At 36.5% G+C, this 18,460-nt stretch overlaps 1 protein-coding gene and 1 pseudogene across 2 annotated transcripts; both read left to right on the plus strand.

The window, feature by feature from the left end:
* Window positions 1-4,425: 4,425 nt before the first annotated feature.
* LOC143542134 (uncharacterized) lies at window positions 4,426-6,586 on the plus strand. Its single transcript, XM_077034799.1, has 4 exons — window positions 4,426-4,637; window positions 4,790-4,831; window positions 6,247-6,329; window positions 6,424-6,586. Exons 1-4 carry the CDS (start codon window positions 4,496-4,498, stop codon window positions 6,568-6,570), a joined length of 414 nt encoding a protein of 137 aa, XP_076890914.1. The 5' UTR covers window positions 4,426-4,495; the 3' UTR covers window positions 6,571-6,586.
* Window positions 6,587-15,347: 8,761 nt separating this feature from the next.
* LOC143542135 (leucine aminopeptidase 2, chloroplastic-like) lies at window positions 15,348-18,079 on the plus strand (annotated as a pseudogene). The gene is made up of 9 exons (XR_013136857.1): window positions 15,348-15,413; window positions 15,500-15,877; window positions 15,965-16,159; window positions 16,245-16,470; window positions 16,585-16,711; window positions 17,237-17,332; window positions 17,415-17,491; window positions 17,592-17,652; window positions 17,734-18,079. The product of XR_013136857.1 is annotated as a leucine aminopeptidase 2, chloroplastic-like (transcript).
* The last annotated feature ends 381 nt before the right edge of the window (window positions 18,080-18,460 follow it).

Below are 18,460 nucleotides of genomic sequence, written 5' to 3' on the forward strand. Positions count from 1 at the left end.
AGGCACGTAGCTTCGTGTAAGGATTTACGCCCCTCCTTAGACTGGTAAAACAAAAGGCTGGACATTTCCTCTTAAGATACCGTTTTATTCCTTTAAATTTTAACCATAGTTATCAGAAGCGATCAAAGTGTACGCCTAGGCACAATTTTCCCGCTTCATAATGGTGAGGCGCAAATCTAGAACTTTGTGATTTTTTTGATTTATTTTTTCTGATCTTTTTACTTTTTTATGATTTTTTTTATTTATTGATAACCGATTGATAAAAATCACCTAAAAAAGGTAAGATTTATGTAATTTACTCCCAACATCTTGATAATTCTTGATTCTCTATTATATTTATATATTCGTTTGCCATTTTCATTCTTCACAAAATGTGTGCATAGGGATAATTCACATAAGAAAACACTACACCATATTTCCTAAATCGGAAAAGAACATGACAGGAAACTAAATACTAAAAATAAAATTTGAAAGAATAAAATAAAATAAAATAATAACATGCAAAATTAAAAGTTATATGAGATGCAGGAAACACCACGGAATCAAATAATATCATCCATGTTTAGTAACAATATAAGATGCAAGAAGCCCATTGGAAAAACATATTTGGAGGTTTCGACTTTCGACAGTATAATGTTCTTTTGACTCTGCAACCACAACAGTTTTCTAAGAAACAAAGCAACTGCAACTGTTACATAACTGTCAAAAATTAGACAGGAAACTAAATACTGCTATGCAATCATCAGCTCGTGGTACATGTAATCTCAAATGTTCTCGATCCAGCTGTGTTAAGAGGACCCAAACGTTTCCGGTTGCAGTGGTGGACTCGGGATCTTTTACCAACGGGGTCTCATTTTTTCGGTGTTTAAATTTTTCGGGTCAGTTGTCTTTCAGGCTGAGTCAGGCGAGACGAGGAACATAATAAAAGAGAATATCATAATACAAAAAATATCATCATTACTTATTAGTAAACAAACAAAATAAGATCTGAATTACACAAATACAACTGAGCTACCTTAATATCTTTTGAACATCAAACGCACTAAAATTATTGTTTGGGCTCAAGCTACCAATACACGTAATTAGAGGAGGGCAGCGACCAGCGAGAGTCACAGTAGCTAAAGGTTGTTGTGATGTGAGTTTGTGTTACAGACTAATTTGAGATGGTCAATATCCCGATTTAACCTTTTGTAGTAGGCAAACATTCCTAGGAAATTAAGAGTATAACTTTGTTCCATTTTTATGCATGTTTCGTTCATAAAAATTTTAAAGGCATTCAAACCAAGAAGTTACCGGAGGAAATAAACATGCGCCCAATGGACGGGTATACACCGATAGCGATACCCTGCTGGTGCGACGTGGCTGCCATGTCATCCGATCTCACCAGTGAACACCGCTCCGCCCTCAAAGGGTTCACGCGTGACGTGAGGAGAATGAGGGCCATTAGTAGTTTCATTTGTATATGACAGTTGGGAACGGTCTTAAAAAAAAATATTAATAATTTTTTCTCCCTTCTAATAATATATATACTAACCCATTTTAACCAAAAAAAAAAACAATTTCAACCATTCTCATCTATAATTCTAACCATCTACACAATCCAAAATGGATCCCAACTTTAACGCGATCCTGGAGGTAACGCAAGTTTCGGTTCAAGCTACGACGAGTGGCTCAAGTATAGCGCATACCTCTAGCAACAAGGTATTTCAAGTGAAACCCTTCAAATTGACGACGATGTTCAAGAGTTGGTGTCGGAAACCCAAACAGAACCCGAACCCGCGAAGAAGAAGACGACGAAAAAGCGAGCCACTAATGTAACCCAACCCCAACCTATTGAACCGTCGCACCGAGAAAAGGTTCTCATGTGGAACGCAACCGAAGTGGTCGCTTTGGCAAGAGCTTGGGTTAGCGAAAGCGAGAATGCGTTAAAGGGTATTATTTTTCGTTTTATAATTCTTTTTAACGATCTCAATAGTTTAAATCTGTTTGCGTTTTACATTTTATTAATATGTTATTAGGTAACGCGCAAACGAGAACGAGTTTTTGGAATGCAGTCACGAAGAAATATCATGAAATTTTACAAGTCCGACGGATCTGTCACATGGTTCGTTAAACGGAAAGTGGAGGGAGATAAATAGAAAGGTAGGATGGTATAACACTATTCACCTCAACGTCAAGAGTATTCCAAAGAGTGGTAGTAGTGACGTCGATCATTACAAGTTGGCAAACGAACGATATGTTGCCAAACATAAGAATGTGTTTCCCTATGCACAAGTTGGGGAAATTGTTCGGTTGTGTCCGAAGTGGCATTCGGTATCGAATGAGGTTGAGTCAGTGAAGCGGACAAAAACTGCCGAAAGCGGAGAGTTTAGCACCGGTGGTTCTGACGCCCGTTGTAACCAAGATCTTAATTTTGAGTTTAGCGATGAGGATCCGGTCGAATCGGAACGCCCGATTGGGAGGGACAAGGCGAAGGGAACGAGATCGTCTTCAACCGACAACCCAAACTTGGTTTAAGGAGTTGCAAATGGAAAAGATGAAAATGAGACAAAAAATAAGTGAAGAGATGGCCGAGATCAAACCAGAAAAAATTCGTTTAATACTTGTACAATTTAATCAAAACCTTAGCAACGAACTAAAATATGTACAATAGATTACAGTATTGCACCAAACCTTCAATCCATATAAGAGGAGGATTGAAAGGCCTCAAAATTGAGATTCACACCATCTAATCCGTTCAAGGTCCTTATATCTCTTCTGGTTCTTCGTCTCAGTTCTCCTCCATGATCAATTGGGTAGAAGTTGCTTTGCAATTAGGCCTGTAAATGAGCAAAGCTGCTTGTGAGCTACTCAATATCGGTTCGTTAAAAGCTTGAATCGAGCCAAACTTAAACGAGCCCGAGTCCAAACTTCAGTTATTGAGATTGACTTGAGTCGCTAGCCTAAACGCACGTATCATTGCATAATTTTTATTTAGTATATAACTAGAGTTTTGGCGGTGGTAAAATCCAAACGTTATCGGTTTCAAACGTTGAGGCGGTAAGCCGACACGAATTCAGTTGGCTTTGGTTTCGCTCGCTATTGTAACCGAACTAAAACAAAAGGTATATAAAAATTGAGACGGACCATTGGGGTGACGTCGGTTGGTAAAACATGGGCGTTCGTTATGATACTATAACTAAAAACAAACATGGTGAGTCTACTTGAATTCCGTCAGTTTCTGACACATTTATTAAGGTACCGAAACTAAAACAAAACAAAAAAGATACAAAACAAAAACAAAATTGGCATTCGATTGATTTTCTTTAAGTTTGTTACAGACCGGAACTAAGATAAAACAAAAAAATATCGTGCACCAAGAAGGTGTTGCCAACTAACCAAATTGTGTACTTGCGGCACCAAAAAGTCTTATTTAAATTAACATATAAAAAAATAGAAAAAAATAACCAAAAAAAATAAAAAAATCTGTTCAAAGAAAGAAGTTCAAGAAAAAAAATCTGTTCGAAGAAAGTTCTCCACAAAAGAAATTTTAACTTCCTAGAAGTTTTGCTTAATGTATACCTTGAAGGCTTGAACCTGCATTTGCAAACTTACCTTTTCTAGACCTTAAGAAATTTAGCAACTACCAACCCACCAACATATCATAATCATTTAGGCACCAAAATGATTCACATAAAACAAAACAAAACAAATAAAAAAATTAAAAAAATCTTTGTGACACCAAACCTTCTAATTATCCTATATATATAATTACATAATAGTTGCTATAGTATATAAAGTTATGATGAAAGTAACTAAGCAATATTTATTATCGTGTATACTTGGTTTTAAAAAGTGAGAATCACACCGAGACGATATGGTCTAAACCCAAGGTGCATTGCTTTTCTTACACGAGATGTAATGCACTTATAAAACACGTTTTAGTTATTTATAGCTTTTTAACATCTCTTACTTATTATCTAGTAATAACCAAGGTTTGTATATTTAGTATATATAGAATTATAGATTACCTTCATAATCCAGGTTTTAATTTCTACGCCATAAACTACATACATTTTTCAAATTTGTTTAATTAATTGATTTCTTGGGTTTTTATACAAAAATAATCAACATGCTTCCCATCTGCGATAAAATAAATTAAAACGATGACACCATTATTATGGTGTTATTTAATAATAAAAGATTAAAAAACCAATAAAAGTGCCTTCAAAATTTGTTGTTATGAGTGCTGAAAACAGTCTAATGACAAATACTTGAACTTAATAAAAAAACCAACACGCCTAAATTATTTCTAGAACCAACTGTTTAAAAAGATTTGCACAAATTCTTCAACCTGAACAATTTCAAAAATCCAAGTCCAGACCTGCAAGAACACCAGCTGTAGCATCTTCTTCTAGTAGTACCCAATTAGTTCTCTTGTCAATCAAACGCCATGTGAGGGGGGTGAAAGATCTGGGATCGGTTTAAAGTTAGGGTTGGGTTTTTAGCAAGCAAAATGAGTGTTTCTTTAACTGTAATGACCTTCAATCTTCTTGAAGATCAACCGGAAGATGGTCCAAATTGCTGGGATAAGAGGAAGGATTTGTGTGTTAGTGTCATCACCAGTTACTCACCGATCATACTCTGCACTCAACAAGGTATGCAGATCTCCAATAAACATAATCATCTTCATTTATTGAAATTGGGTTTGTTTCTTTTTCTGATTTTATTGATTTGAAACATTTAATTTCGGATTTTTGCTACTAAAAATGGAAGCTTTACTCTTTTCTTGATGTGTTCATAATCATAGGTGTCAAGTCTCAGTTGGAGTATCTTCAACAATGCTTGCCAGGTTATTTATTTATTTATTTTTACTGTTTTATAATTTTATCTTGAAATTGATCTTGCTGCAAATAACTATGATTCTGCTGATCTGGGTGTATCTTTGTTATGTTTGCATATGATTTAATATAAGCCCCTATATAGCTTAAATATTGTCTATGTGAAGTTTGGACAATGATACTCGATTAAGTTCGAGAGTATGTTGAAATGATTGGGGCGGTGGTTAGATTGTATTTGAAGTAGATGTTTCTTGATAGTTCACTTATTTTCCTAGTGGACCGAAACAAGTTATGGCGAATGTTAGGATGAGGATTTGATTCGAGTAAATTAGGTGTTATGAAATCTTTTGGAGTAACCTTAAGGGGTGGATTGCGGAAAAGTGGTAAGCCCGAGTCTGTTAGAGGTATCAAGGTCAAATCCATCGTCCACTAGTTTTAAGCCTTTAACATCATTGAAGGCCACACATACGCAAGTGCATTTTACCTGGTCCTAGTGGTTAGCAGAGTATTGGTGAGATCCCATCAGTTTACTAGTAGCGGGTTCTCATAGTTATCACCTCTAGGCTCTATCCCATTATATGACGCTTCCCATGTCCCATAATAACTGCAACTCTTGACTTAACACATAGTTTGATAAAAAGCCTTTGTTTGATAAACTAACAAACAAATATGCCCAGTAATATCTCAGGTAGAAAGCATGGTCTGGGGTGATATGGGGACAAACCTTACCTCCATTTCATAGTGGCTGCTTCCAGGGAGACCCAAAAAGAAGAAATACTTTTTTACAGTATAAAAATACTATTAACACGTCATAATATGCATTCAAATGCATATATTAGATTGTATATAACAAGTACTCCTACAAATACTTATGTACTTTGGCTATTTAATAGCCTTGTGTGATTAAATAGCTTTGTTTCCATCCTTGTGTGCTCACACATCCACCTCAACATCTTCATCTCTGCTACGGCCAACTTTTGCGGTTTTATCTTCTTGATGGTCCAACGATTGGTTCCATTTAACATATCTGAGTGAGCTGTAACCCTATAGAATTCCCTCTTAATATGTTGAGTACCTCTTGTCACACAAAACTCTCGTGGCTACTTTCCACTTGCACGAACCTGAACTTCTACATAACTATCAATTTCCCCATCACTTTGTTTATTAATTGAATATTTAAAACAACTCTTGACAAATAGGTAAATTAAGAAATTAATAATATTTTATTGTAAATAGCAAAGAAACTTGTGTATGCTTGAGACAACCCAAAATAGAAAGTAATGTCTTTTCTAGGAGGACAAAGGAGTGTGAAGAGATTGATGTAATATGGATCCCAGTCTATATATTACTGAAACCGTGATGAAAATATTGCAAATGATATCTTAAACGATACTAAAATCGGGATTATTTTTGTTAAACATACAAGGTTATGATCAATTCGGTATTTCAAGGAAAGGATCCGAAGATGTTGCAGATCAATGCTGCACCATTTTCTATGACAAGGAAAAGGTAATAAATGCATCATGTTACCAAAAAAAAAACTTAAATCTTTAATATTGATTACAATCATTTGATTTTTATCTTATATTTTCTTTTATAAAAGGTGGAGTTATTAGAAGGCGGGACATTTTGGTTGTCAGAATCACCTTCGGTCCCCGGAAGCATGTCATGGGGAAGCGTATCCCCCTGCATTGCAACATGGGCAATATCCTTTTCTAGCATATATGTGGTTTATCATTATAATCTTTAAACGCATTAATATAATTTTCTTGTGACGTTTTGTTGCTCAATAATGCTGTTTCTTAACATAAATCTACACGTTTCAACTAAAAGGAGTTGAACCTCCTGGTTTTTCGTTCCAAATAGTGAACACAAATATGGACGAGTTTAGTCCTCGCGCTCGTAGACGAAGTGCGTTGCTGACGTGACAGCATATCGCATCATTGCCTCCTAGCTTGCCAGTTGTATATTGTGGAGGTTTTAATACACAAAAAGAGTCAACCACAGGACGCTTTCTTCTTGGGAGATCAAGGTAATCATAAAAGTAGAGATACAACTTGACTTAAAAGTCAAGTCAATGTTGTGACTAAGTACTAATTCTTATTTAGTACACACTCCGTTTTCAGAGAACATGGTATTGTAGGTGATATGAGAGATGCGTGGCCTAATGCTCGGCTGAGAAAAAATACGTCGCTAATACGCACGTATCATTGATTTAAAGGTATCATTTTTAGTTTTTACATTGAACTATTGAAGTATAGGTGAAAATTTGAATTTGAACCGTTCTCAATTTGGATTATGTTTTTAGCTTCTTATGGGCCAAATGGGTAAAATAGTAAAGACTATTCTTAAAACCAAAAGGGTATTTTTAGTCAGGGGTGTAAACGAGCCAAACCGCTTGTGAGCCCTTTTTGATCAGCTCGCCTAAATCTCAAATCGAGCCGAGCTTAAATTGAGCCAGGGCACAACTTCACTTATCGAGCTCAAGCCGCTCGTGAGCCTATACGAGCCTTATATAATTTTTATTAGAGAGATTAAATGTATATAATAATAATAATAATAATAATAATAATAATAATAATAATATTATGATAGCATAACTAAATAATCTATATTTTGTGTCATGTAAAAATTGTACTTAAATATATATAAAAATAATTATGAATATAGATAAATTAATTAACAAATAATAAACAACTTGAGCCGAGCTGAGCTCAAGCTTAAAAACTACTCACGAATGACCTCGAGCTTTTGAAATAGAGCTTGAAACAAGCAGAGCTCAAGCCTAGTTGAGATTGGGCTTGACTCGGCACAAAACCTTATAAATCATTTTATTTATTTAATACATAATGTAATCTTATTTGCCACACTAGTTATTAACAGAAAAGTAAAATAGATGAAACTAAACGGTTTTGGGTCAACTCGACCCTTTTGACCCGCAACAAATCACCTCTTTTGGCCCTGACATGTTATCCAACCTGCCTTTTTTTGACCCTTTTAGGTAACAAACAAGGAGCTATGGAGTTTCTAAAATTAATATTTCGGGCCCTTTGCATGTGCTGGGATCGGCAAACTCAAGATTTACACATTGACTGGATTCTGTTCAGAGGGCGATCATTGGTGCCCGTTTTATGTGAAGTAGTGAATGATAACATTGACGGCCAATACCCGTCTTCACATTATCCAGTTTTTGCTGAATTCGTGCTTCCAAGAACTGTACGTCCGCTTGATCCACCACCTGTTGAAGATGCACCTTCCACAGTTTCTTGATGATTGTTTTACATGTTGTCTGTTTTGTGTTTTTTAAGGTCTCTTGCTAAGCAATCATCACTACATTCTTAAAAGTTTCATTCAATTGAGTGTTGTGGCTCCATTTTGACCTTTTTTTTCGTGTAACATTATGAATTTTATGAAAATAAGAATTTAAGCTTCTGAATAAAAGGTGCTATAATCTTGATTGTTTAAAATATATTTTTTAATTTGACGACAAAATAGCAAAAGACATCCTTTATGTTTGAACGTTTTTTCGATAGATGTACTTTAGCGAAACAAATGGCAGAATACATACTTCACGTTTCGAATCCCTTTCGTGTTAAGGCCTTTAGCCTTAACCCAGTTAAATTTTATCGTTAAATCTGATCATGTGCAAAGCACGGTGTATAAGTCATTCTATCATTGTATTTATAGAATATTTAAAAAGATTTAAAAAATATATAAACACACACACACTCACACACTCACTCTCTCTCTCTCTCTCATCATCCTCTTCATCCCTTTTAACAACAACCAGCCAACCTGCCACCTTCAGCTACCACCACTCATCGCCTTACGCCGCCACCACCCGTCCACACCATCACAACCGCTACACCATTGCCGTACGCCGTCCACACCTTCCTCACCCGTCACCTTACCCGCCACCAGCCATCCCATCTTCAGCTACCACCACCCATCTTCTCCAAATCCAAGAAGATCGATTAGGTTATATAGGGGATGAAATCGAGGAGAGGGTGATGAGTATTTTGAAACCCTAGATCCCCAAAATTAGGACTTTTGCAAGATACACACCTGCAACCACCTCTGGCTCCGGCTCCCTTTGCAACCAACGTCGGCTCCGCCTCAACCAGCAACCACGATCGGCGATGTATAAAGCCATCGATTATGATTATGGTTCATCATCTTTGTCGTATAACACAATTCTTCTTAATATTCTGTTAATTATGATACAAATTTTTTTTTAAAAAAAATAAGGGTTGCTGTTGAGAGTTTAGGCATGCTGGAGACAACGGAACTTTGGATGGAATCCGGCAGTGGAAGAGGATTTTATTTTGATGATTAATGTATGTTCAAAGTAATGGCACAGAGAGAGAGAGAGAGAGAGAGAGAGAGATATTTAAATATTTTTAATTTTCAGTTTTAACTATTAAAGTAATTGTAAAATTACAGAACTATCCTCATGTGCTTTGCACATGATCAGATTTAACGAAAAAATTTAACTGGGTTAGGGCTAAAGGACTTAACGTGAAAGGGATTCGAAACGTGAAGTATGTATTCTGCCATTTGTTTCGCTATAGGACGTCTATCGAAAAAACGTTCAAACATAAAGGACGTCTTCTGCTATTTTGTCTAATTTAATGGACTAGTCAAAGCCAGGGAAAAAGGAGATAACATACTTATTCCAAATTTAACAGGAAGGTGAACATTTTTTTTAACAGCAAAACAAAGTAAATTCCACTAAAAACTAGCTAAGAAGCTAGAATAATACCAAGAGAAAATCAAAACATGAAAATATAAATGCGAAACCGAACACCAAAACCAGAGTCTATACCAAATAAAAAGAAGGGTGATTGGCTGAAATGGGTTGAACTCACAAAAGAAGCCCTTTTGGACGCTAGTGGGTTGGCGAGAGAGAGGGGCAGAAGAATGGCGCCATGGAGGTGGACTGGTTTTAAGGTTGAATGTTGGATAATGTGGCGGGTGGATCCCCCCCCCCTTTTCTGCAACGCTAGTTTGATAATCAGGATTACATCTATAGTAGTAGAAACCGAATGATTGTGTATACGGAGAAGAGGATGGGGAGTGCTTCTAGAAAAATAGGATATGCATTACAATACTTAGACCAAGTGTTATGGTGGGTGGGGGCGTCACTCCTTACCACCTCACCCATCCTTCAACCAACACACCCATAGCATAGCGCCACACCACCCTTCTTCTCCCTCTCTCACTGACCAAAGCCCCATTTTTCGACCCATATAGAGGGTGGAGGACACCAACATTCTCACTATAACACTCTGTCTTGCAATACGATTAAAAACATGTTTTTTTAAGTTTAGGGATATGTACATTAAATTTTATTAGTAGAAGGAATAATAATAAATAAATGACAAAATAGCAAAAGACGTCCTTTATATTTGATCATTTTTTCAATAGACGTCCTTTAGCAAAAGAAATAACAAAAAACGCACTTCATGTTTTAAATCTCTTCCGCGTTAAGTCCTTTTAGCCTAACCTAGTTAAAATTTCCCGTTAAAAATCTTATCATGTGCAAGGCACATGAGATTAGTTTTGTATCTTTACACATCGTTTATTATTTAATATTTAAAAATAAAAGAATAACTATATTAAAAAAATCTTTATATCCATCAGACATCCACCATCTTCCTTCTCTCGCCTCTCTCTAAACATTCCGCTGCCACCACCACCACCACCGCCTTCATCAACGTCACTCACCTCTGTCACTGATGTGCTAAAAGTAGTCAAATAATTATTAACTAAATTATGCCAATGCATACACTAAGTAATACTCTAAACTCTCAAAAATTGACTAAAATATTAACCGGCGAGTGAACCGATCGATTCTAGTAAAGCTAAGTAAGTCCGAATATCGAACCTTTAAATTATGTTAACTAGCTAATTAGACTAAACTATAGACACGACTTGTTTGTTTATATTTGTTTAAGGAGGGGGGGGGGGGGTTAATTAAAATGCTAAATTCAAACTATTATTAAAACTAATTTAAGAAAACACGTAAATTAAATGAAAACACAAGTTTATTGATTAAATCAAATGATGATGAAAAACTATCTAGGTTAGAATCCCCTACGTTTCAGCTTAATTAACCGGGAAAATATTTAGTTATGGAACTGGGATCGTAAAATAGACGCTTAAGAGAAAACCTGAACAGGATCCCTGACCCTTCTTAAGAAGACACCTATGTGTTTCTAATAAGTTTTAGCGCACACCATTATTAAAAATCAAATTTCCTTACGGTCACACAATTATTTATGAATCAGTTCTTTTATAATGAAATCCTACCTTACAGCGCAGAAATCAAAGGCAAATTAATATATTTAATTGATTCAATAGACAATATTAAATAATCAACACTAGACGGATTCTTTACGAAGAACTAAATCTAGCAAGATTAATTAATAAAGACCTATCAATTGTCACACCCCAACCTAATGCGGAAATGTCGAGGCGTGATCCGATTGCTCACAGCTCGAAGATACTATCAAAGTAAAGGTGAAAACATCTAATTAATTATTTTATTACAATTATACAGACAACAACCAAATACAATAAACAATTTAAACATACAAATATAAACCCAAATAAATGTTAACTTGATTATATCCTAAAGTCTCGTCTAAGTGTCCAAACTTCGATCTTCAATACAATCAACCTGTATATGCGTATAAAATGGAGTTTTTGTCAACATAAAGTTGAGTGAGAATATCACCAGTTTTGACACAATACAATAAATAAGCATAACGTGATAAGTGCAGTAAATAAAATCAAACCGTAAACAAGTATGTGGACCGTTGCCAAGCGAATCGGGCATTGGTCACCAGCAGGAACACCCGCTATATGATTGATTGAATAGTAATTCCAACATATGATTGATTGAATGGCAATACAAGTAAGCAAGTAACACGTATGTTTGATTAAATCACTTCACAATAACACGTATGCATTTGTTTGAATATATACATATATATATATTATGAATATATGAATACGTACGCATATGTCCCCAAGACATTTGTGAAAATTGAGTAAAATAGGGGAATGATAAACTCACCTTAGATGGAAGTCAAGTGAATATAATGAAGAATAAACAAGTAGACTGATAAGCGAGTCGTTCAATACGCGTCAAACAAGATAACAAATTAGAACCTGAAACTTTGTGATACGAAACTATAAATAAAAACGAACTTAATGCCGCTGGAATCAATCCAAACGGATGAGTATAACTCTAGTTATGTTGAATTAAACGTTTAAGCGAGCTGGTACTGACCAGAATCCAAACAACGAGTTGGAAGTCGGGTTTTGGTCAGTAGCCATAAAATCACGTTACGAGAATAAAAGTCTTCTGGACCGAACGTTGAATCCGACCAGAAGTATGAGAAAACGGATAGTCAAACTTGTTGACTATTTTGCCCTTTAACGAGTTTTAAACGAATTGACCAGTCAATACCCTTCAACCACCGAAATTGATTGAAGGTTATTGACTAGGAAATATATATGAATGTTTCTTATGTTTACAACTTACCCGGAAAGTGAAAGGATCGATGAGAAACGGAAGTCAAAGGTCGGTGCATAAGCAAAGTCAATCGTTTATGAGTGTATCTTCAACAATAATGCAAAAACCGAAGAAGATGATGAAGGTTGGAGGTAGGTGACGGCTAGGAATTGTGAATTAGGGTTTAGGGATGATTTGTGATAGAGAAATAATGATATGTTTATATAGGATACACTAAATTGAACTAAATATGGTAACTTACTTGTTTTAGAACTAGATGGGCCTTTAATGATCAAATCAACATTATAACCAGTAAATTTCGTTCTTGATCAAGGGTTAATGAGTATGGACATGTATCTAAGCTATATTAGTCTTCTTGGGTCTTAAAACACTCGATTATGTCCTAAAATAAGCGATTTCGGGCCAAAAACGAACTAGGAAACAATAGTAAACGTAACGAGTTGTGCAAGTAGCCCATAGCGCAGCGTGGTGGGCCTAGGCCACCCCACCACGTGGTGTTCCAGCCAAAAGGAGGAAAATATCATCATTTGTCAACTTTAGTCCCTATAGTTTGGATTTAGGTCATTTAACGAACTTTTTATGCATACTTTAAGATTTGAACGACATATAAAGTATAAGGGGCCTAAAGTGAAAATTATAAACTTAATTATTTATAAACACTTGATTTTCAATAATAATAAAGGTCTAAAAATGTTTCGTTCGTAAACGAATACGGGTTTGGAAAATCCGAAATGTTACATCTATAACCTAGCACCTTACAGCTATTTAGGTTAGCAGCACACTTAGGTTTATTTGATAATATTATTCCTATGATCTTATTGCAAATCAATCATAAAATAATCAAGAACACAAAGTAATTGACCTAATAGAGACCTATCATATGACAAACAATAATCAAGGCAGTTATGGAATAAAACTCATCAAACAACCCTAAGTATCCATATGCATCAATTTATTATGATTGTATCTTTTACTAATTAATAAAACCATAATGATAAACAACTCCCAAATCAATCACAACGTCAAAATAGGTTCATCTTATGCCTAAGTAGTTCATAAAATTTAGCCAAGCATCGTGAATTTAAACAAAAGAAACTTAGAAGAATTCATGGTGAAAATAATGAAAGTCAAAAGAAAATAAAAGATAGAACCCGTGTTCTTCGTCTTCAAACAATGAGCGCTTCACCGAATGATTCTTCCCCTCCAAAGCCGTCAAAAGTTGCAATCCTAAGCCTTGGAACTCCCAAAATTCGGATGGTTCTTCAGGGTATGATTAGGGTTAAGTTTAAAGGTGTTTATATAGACTTTTCAAGTCCCAAAACTGATAAAATCGAATTTTCTAGAAACTAAAGGCCCGGGGCGCCGCGCGGCGGCCTTCCTCTCTCCTAGCTGCGCGACACAGCGTGCTAGGTGGGGGTGGGGGGGTGGTTGCTGGTCCGGTCCGGTTCGTTTCCTGATCCTCCGGTTCTTCGGTTTGGTTTGTTTTAGCTTGTTTTTCACTCTTTTCAACCATAAACAAGTCTAAGGACCTACAATATACAAATATATTAGTAGTATACAAATCCTAATAAAAATCGAACATGAACTAATAAAATATTAATTAAAATACACACGAGATTTATATATATTTAGCATTATATCAACCACCCGTTGCTACCACCACACTAAACCAACTACCGCATCTCCACAACCTTTATCACCGTCACCCACCTCCTATTATTTTTTGTCTCTCTACATACCTAGCGGGCTAACACCACTATCAAACCAACACCATACCACAGAACCACCACACAAACTGCGACATGCCTCCACTTACAATATGCAACCATCTTTACCAGCCACCTCTAGATGCACCAGAAACCACCACCGCAATGCCCTCCCAGCCACCGCTAGATGCACCGCCATCAACTCCAGTACCGCCACTTCTCCAATAGCCACCAACCACGGTACCTTCGCTCCTTCAATCGCCACCAACAACATCGCCACTCCTCCAATCACCACCATTAACACAAATTTGGGGCATAAATCGAATTTAGGTTTTAAAGGATTGAAGAAGGAAACGACCGAGATCTAACATTATTAACCTTCAGAGCATGTTTGGGATTGAATTTGAAAAATGTTTATCGGCTTATTGGTGTTTTCAAAAAGCCAATAAATTAAAATGTGTTTGGCAATCACAAAAATCTTTCTTATTTTAGCTTTTTGAAAGGGTTAAAAAACAGTTTTTCAAAAGCCCAAATCCTGGGTTTTCAAAATGGCTTTTTGAAAAAGCCAATAAGCATTTTTCAAACTCAATCCCAAACATGCTCTCAGACCTTCCAATTTCTTTAGGGATCTAGGGTTTCAAAAATATGCATAATCTTTTTCTTTTGATTCAACATCAAATTTCTTCAAACTATTCATATGATTAACCCTAGGGTTTGTAGCAATTGTTCTTGTACAGAACATATCAGGTTGGAGTATAACCAAGTAGATGGAATCGTACGAACCACTAGTGGTGGTGCGATAGTGATTGTCCAGATGTGCGGCGGTGGTGGTCCAGTCGGCAACTAGAGGTGTTGTTAGGTTGGTGGTGGTGGTTATTGAGAAAAGGAAAGGAGTATAGGACCTAATTTAGTTAGGAAGAATGGAACATGGTGTTGTGGTGTTGGTCTAGAGGTTATGAGAAGATGGATGTTTTTTTTTGGTTTTATATATTAAATCAACGGGTAAATTTACAAAACTACTCTCATGTGTTTTGTACATGATCAAATTTAATGGAAAATTTTAACCAGGTTTTATCTAAAAAACTTAATGTGAAAGGGATTTAAAACATGAAGTTTCTTTCGCTGGTGACAAAAACTATAAAACAAGCTATTCTTTGTAAATAAAATTGGAGTTACATGGAATACAAATTTCCCACATTTCAAACCCACCTCATCGATCATCTTCTTCACTCGACTTTTATTTTGCCATCCCTATCAAACCTCCCTTGTTTACTTCGCATGGCGCCTGATCTTGCTAAGGCCACCCTCGGCCTCACCGTTCCTCTTCAAATCGATCCACCCAAGGTATATCTTGAATCCAAATCTCTTCTCAATATTAATTAAACCTAGATTTCTGGTTATGATTATAGTAATACATTTTATACATGAAGATCTCATTTGCTGCAAAAGACATCAATATAGCAACAGAATGGAAGGGGGACATGCTTGCACTTGCTCTCACCCAAAAGGACTTCACCAAAGCCAATAATTCTAAGTTTCAGAACCCCATCTTGAATAACATCGACTCACAGCGAAACCCGGCCAATCCGTTCTTCTTAGGCTTTCAGGTCACGGCCCCAAACGGGTCGGTTTATTTGGCCTTGGGAAATGCACAACCGGTTTGTCCACCTCAGCTTACCGGGCTCTTGGCAAGTCTGTTGCCACGTCAGCAAAGGCTTATCAAGCGAACAATGTTGCCATTGTGCTTGTGAATTCTGAAGACTTAAGTTCGGTATCCAAGCTCACTGCTGCATCAGCAATAGCAACTGGTATTTTTGGTGTTTTTTTTTACTGTTTTGCCCTTATGAAGTTCAGTGCTTTTGGAGTTTGATTGCTGTGTTGTGTTATGGTGTTAGGGGTATTACATGGAACTTATGAAGATAACAGATTTAGATCCTAATCCAAGAAGCCTAGTTTGAAATCCGTTGACATTCTTGGACTTGGAGTTGGACCCGAGCTAGAAAAGAAATTTAACTACACCGAGCAGGTTTTCACAGGGGTAGTTTTGGGAAAAGAGCTTGTAAATTCACCGGCCAATGTTCTCACCCCTGGTTAGTCATCCTTTCTTCCCACTAGCTAGTTTGTTATAAACATTGTGCAAACAATTTATTTGTGATTGAACATAATAAACTTCAGGGGCACTAGCACAAGAGGCTGAAAAGATTGCTTCGACTTATCGTGATGTTTTCAGTGTGAAAATATTGGACACCGAACAACGTAAAGAATTGAAGATGGGTTCGTATCTTGGTGTGGCTGCTGCTTCTGCAAATCCTCCTAAATTTATTCATTTATGTTATAAACCGACAAGTGGGACCATTAAAAAGAAGTTGGCTTTGGTAGGGAAGGGACTCACTTTTGACAGGTAGTAATTCGTATTTTTTTTAGTAAATCAGTACCTTCGATGCTATCGTTAGTTAGTTAATTAGTTAGTAAGAGATTGTTTTTGGCGTGCCATATTGATCTTTTTTGCTTGCAGTGGTGGCTACAATATTAAAACAGGACCAGGTTGCTCAATAGAGCTTATGAAATTTGATATGGGAGGCTCAGCTGCAGTTTTGGGTGCAGCAAAAGCTCTTGGTCAAATTAAACCACCTGGTGTAGAGGTAATTTTTTTGTTCTTTTTTTTTAAATAACTTTTCTGTTTTCACGTGATTTTCTAGTTATTTACACTAAAGTACAACCATACCCCCTCCCGTAGCTAAGCTATTGGTTGGTCTTCGGAGGGTGAAATGTAGGCAAACCATGCCTCTATCCCATCGGATAGAGAGGTTGCTTCCAATATTGACGTAAAAGTATAATATAAAATTAGAAACAATAAGAAATGAAAGGGCCACCAAAAGTTAAAGGGAAAATTAAGCCCCTAAAAGAAAGCTTGGTCCAAAGTGCACCCCTCCCCTAAACGCCGTTTGCTGTTAACCTTAATCCTATGTCTCCACGAACTCCTATTCTCGACCTTATTCTAAGAAATATGCAGGTTGCTCAATCTTGCCCAATCCACTCATTCCAAGTGAGTTTGGGTTGTCTCTACTCCTCTTCCCCTCAACAGTGAGGGTTTACACTAATATATGAACGTTTGAAATTTATTTAAGCTGAAGAGTGATTTATAGCATACATGTACTTGATTGCAGGTTCATTTTATTGTGGCAGCTTGTGAAAACATGATAAGTGGAACAGGAATGAGGCCTGGAGATATAGTGACAGCCTCAAATGGAAAGACGATTGAGGTAATTCCCTGTTTATGTATGCAAGCCATTAAATATTCATAAATGAAGAACTTTATATAATCAATGTTAATATTTGTTTTAGGTAAACAACACCGATGCTGAGGAAGGCTTACACTAGCGGATGCATTAGTATATGCTTGTAACCAAGGTGTGGACAAGGTATAATTTTTTAGTTTGTCTTTTATTATTATTTTTATTTATTATTCGCATGTATTTTTTATAATTCCATTAACTTGTCTTGTTAACATTTTTTTGGCAGATAGTTGATTTGGCGACGCTGACTGGGGCATGCATAATTGCTCTTGGGCCGTCAATTGCAGGTATGTACCATAAAGAAATTATTATTATCATTATTTATTGATGGTAAGGGTGTAATATTGATGATGAACTCTCTAAAACATGGGTGTTCACACCGAGTGATGAGCTGTCAAAGGAGGTAGTTGCAGCCTCAGAATCAGCGGGAGAAAAGCTTTGGAGGATGCCAATGGAGGAGAGTTACTGGGAGAAGATGAAATCAGGTGTGGCGGATATGGCAAATAGTGGAGGCGGCAGGGTGGTTCTATTCTTGCGGCTCTTTTCTTACAGCAATTTGTTGATGAGAAAGTACAGTGGTTGCATATTGACATGGCGGGCCCCGTCTGGAACGATAAAAAGAAATCTGCTACAGGGTTTGCTGTTCCTACTTTGGTCGAATGGGTGGTAGCCAACTCTTCGTGCTGATGCTTGCGAAATGAGATTTTCGAGGTTTAGAAATAAGAAGTCTCAATGAGGGAAATAAAGGGTTTCATTGTGTTTTTTGAATTTTTCTCACTTGAGAAAGATATGCTGCTTGCAGCAGGTAGTTTGTGATGGATGCTATTTTTATAAGTTTTTACTTTTTTGATGTCTTAAATCTATTTGAAGAAAGTTTAGGTCTCGGCCAGCTGGACACTACATCTTGTTGCAATGCCCAAATAAGTTTTATTGCATATGGGTTCTTCGGGGTAAGTAGTTTCAAGGGATTTAAAACTAGTAATAATGTTATTGAATCTATCGGTACAACTTAAGTTTGTCTTCTCGTAAGTAGTTCAACTTTGTTGTTCAGATCGTGTGTAATGGATGGAGCCCTTATGGGACGCCATGATTGAA

This window comes from Bidens hawaiensis, unplaced genomic scaffold (assembly GCF_021521415.1).
Source record: "Bidens hawaiensis isolate Kalapana, Puna unplaced genomic scaffold, B.hawaiensis_p1.1 tig00012785_1, whole genome shotgun sequence".
NCBI classification, from domain to species: Eukaryota; Viridiplantae; Streptophyta; class Magnoliopsida; order Asterales; family Asteraceae; genus Bidens; species Bidens hawaiensis.

Excerpts from the sequence above, each read along its gene's own strand:
- LOC143542134 (XM_077034799.1), top strand. The coding sequence starts at position 4,496 with ATGAGTGTTTCTTTAACTGTAATGACCTTCAATCTTCTTGAAGATCAA. Across the intron at positions 4,638-4,789 it reads CATACTCTGCACTCAACAAG|GTGTCAAGTCTCAGTTGGAG; the intron begins GTATGCAGATCT and ends TCATAATCATAG. Across the intron at positions 6,330-6,423 it reads TTTTCTATGACAAGGAAAAG|GTGGAGTTATTAGAAGGCGG; the intron begins GTAATAAATGCA and ends CTTTTATAAAAG.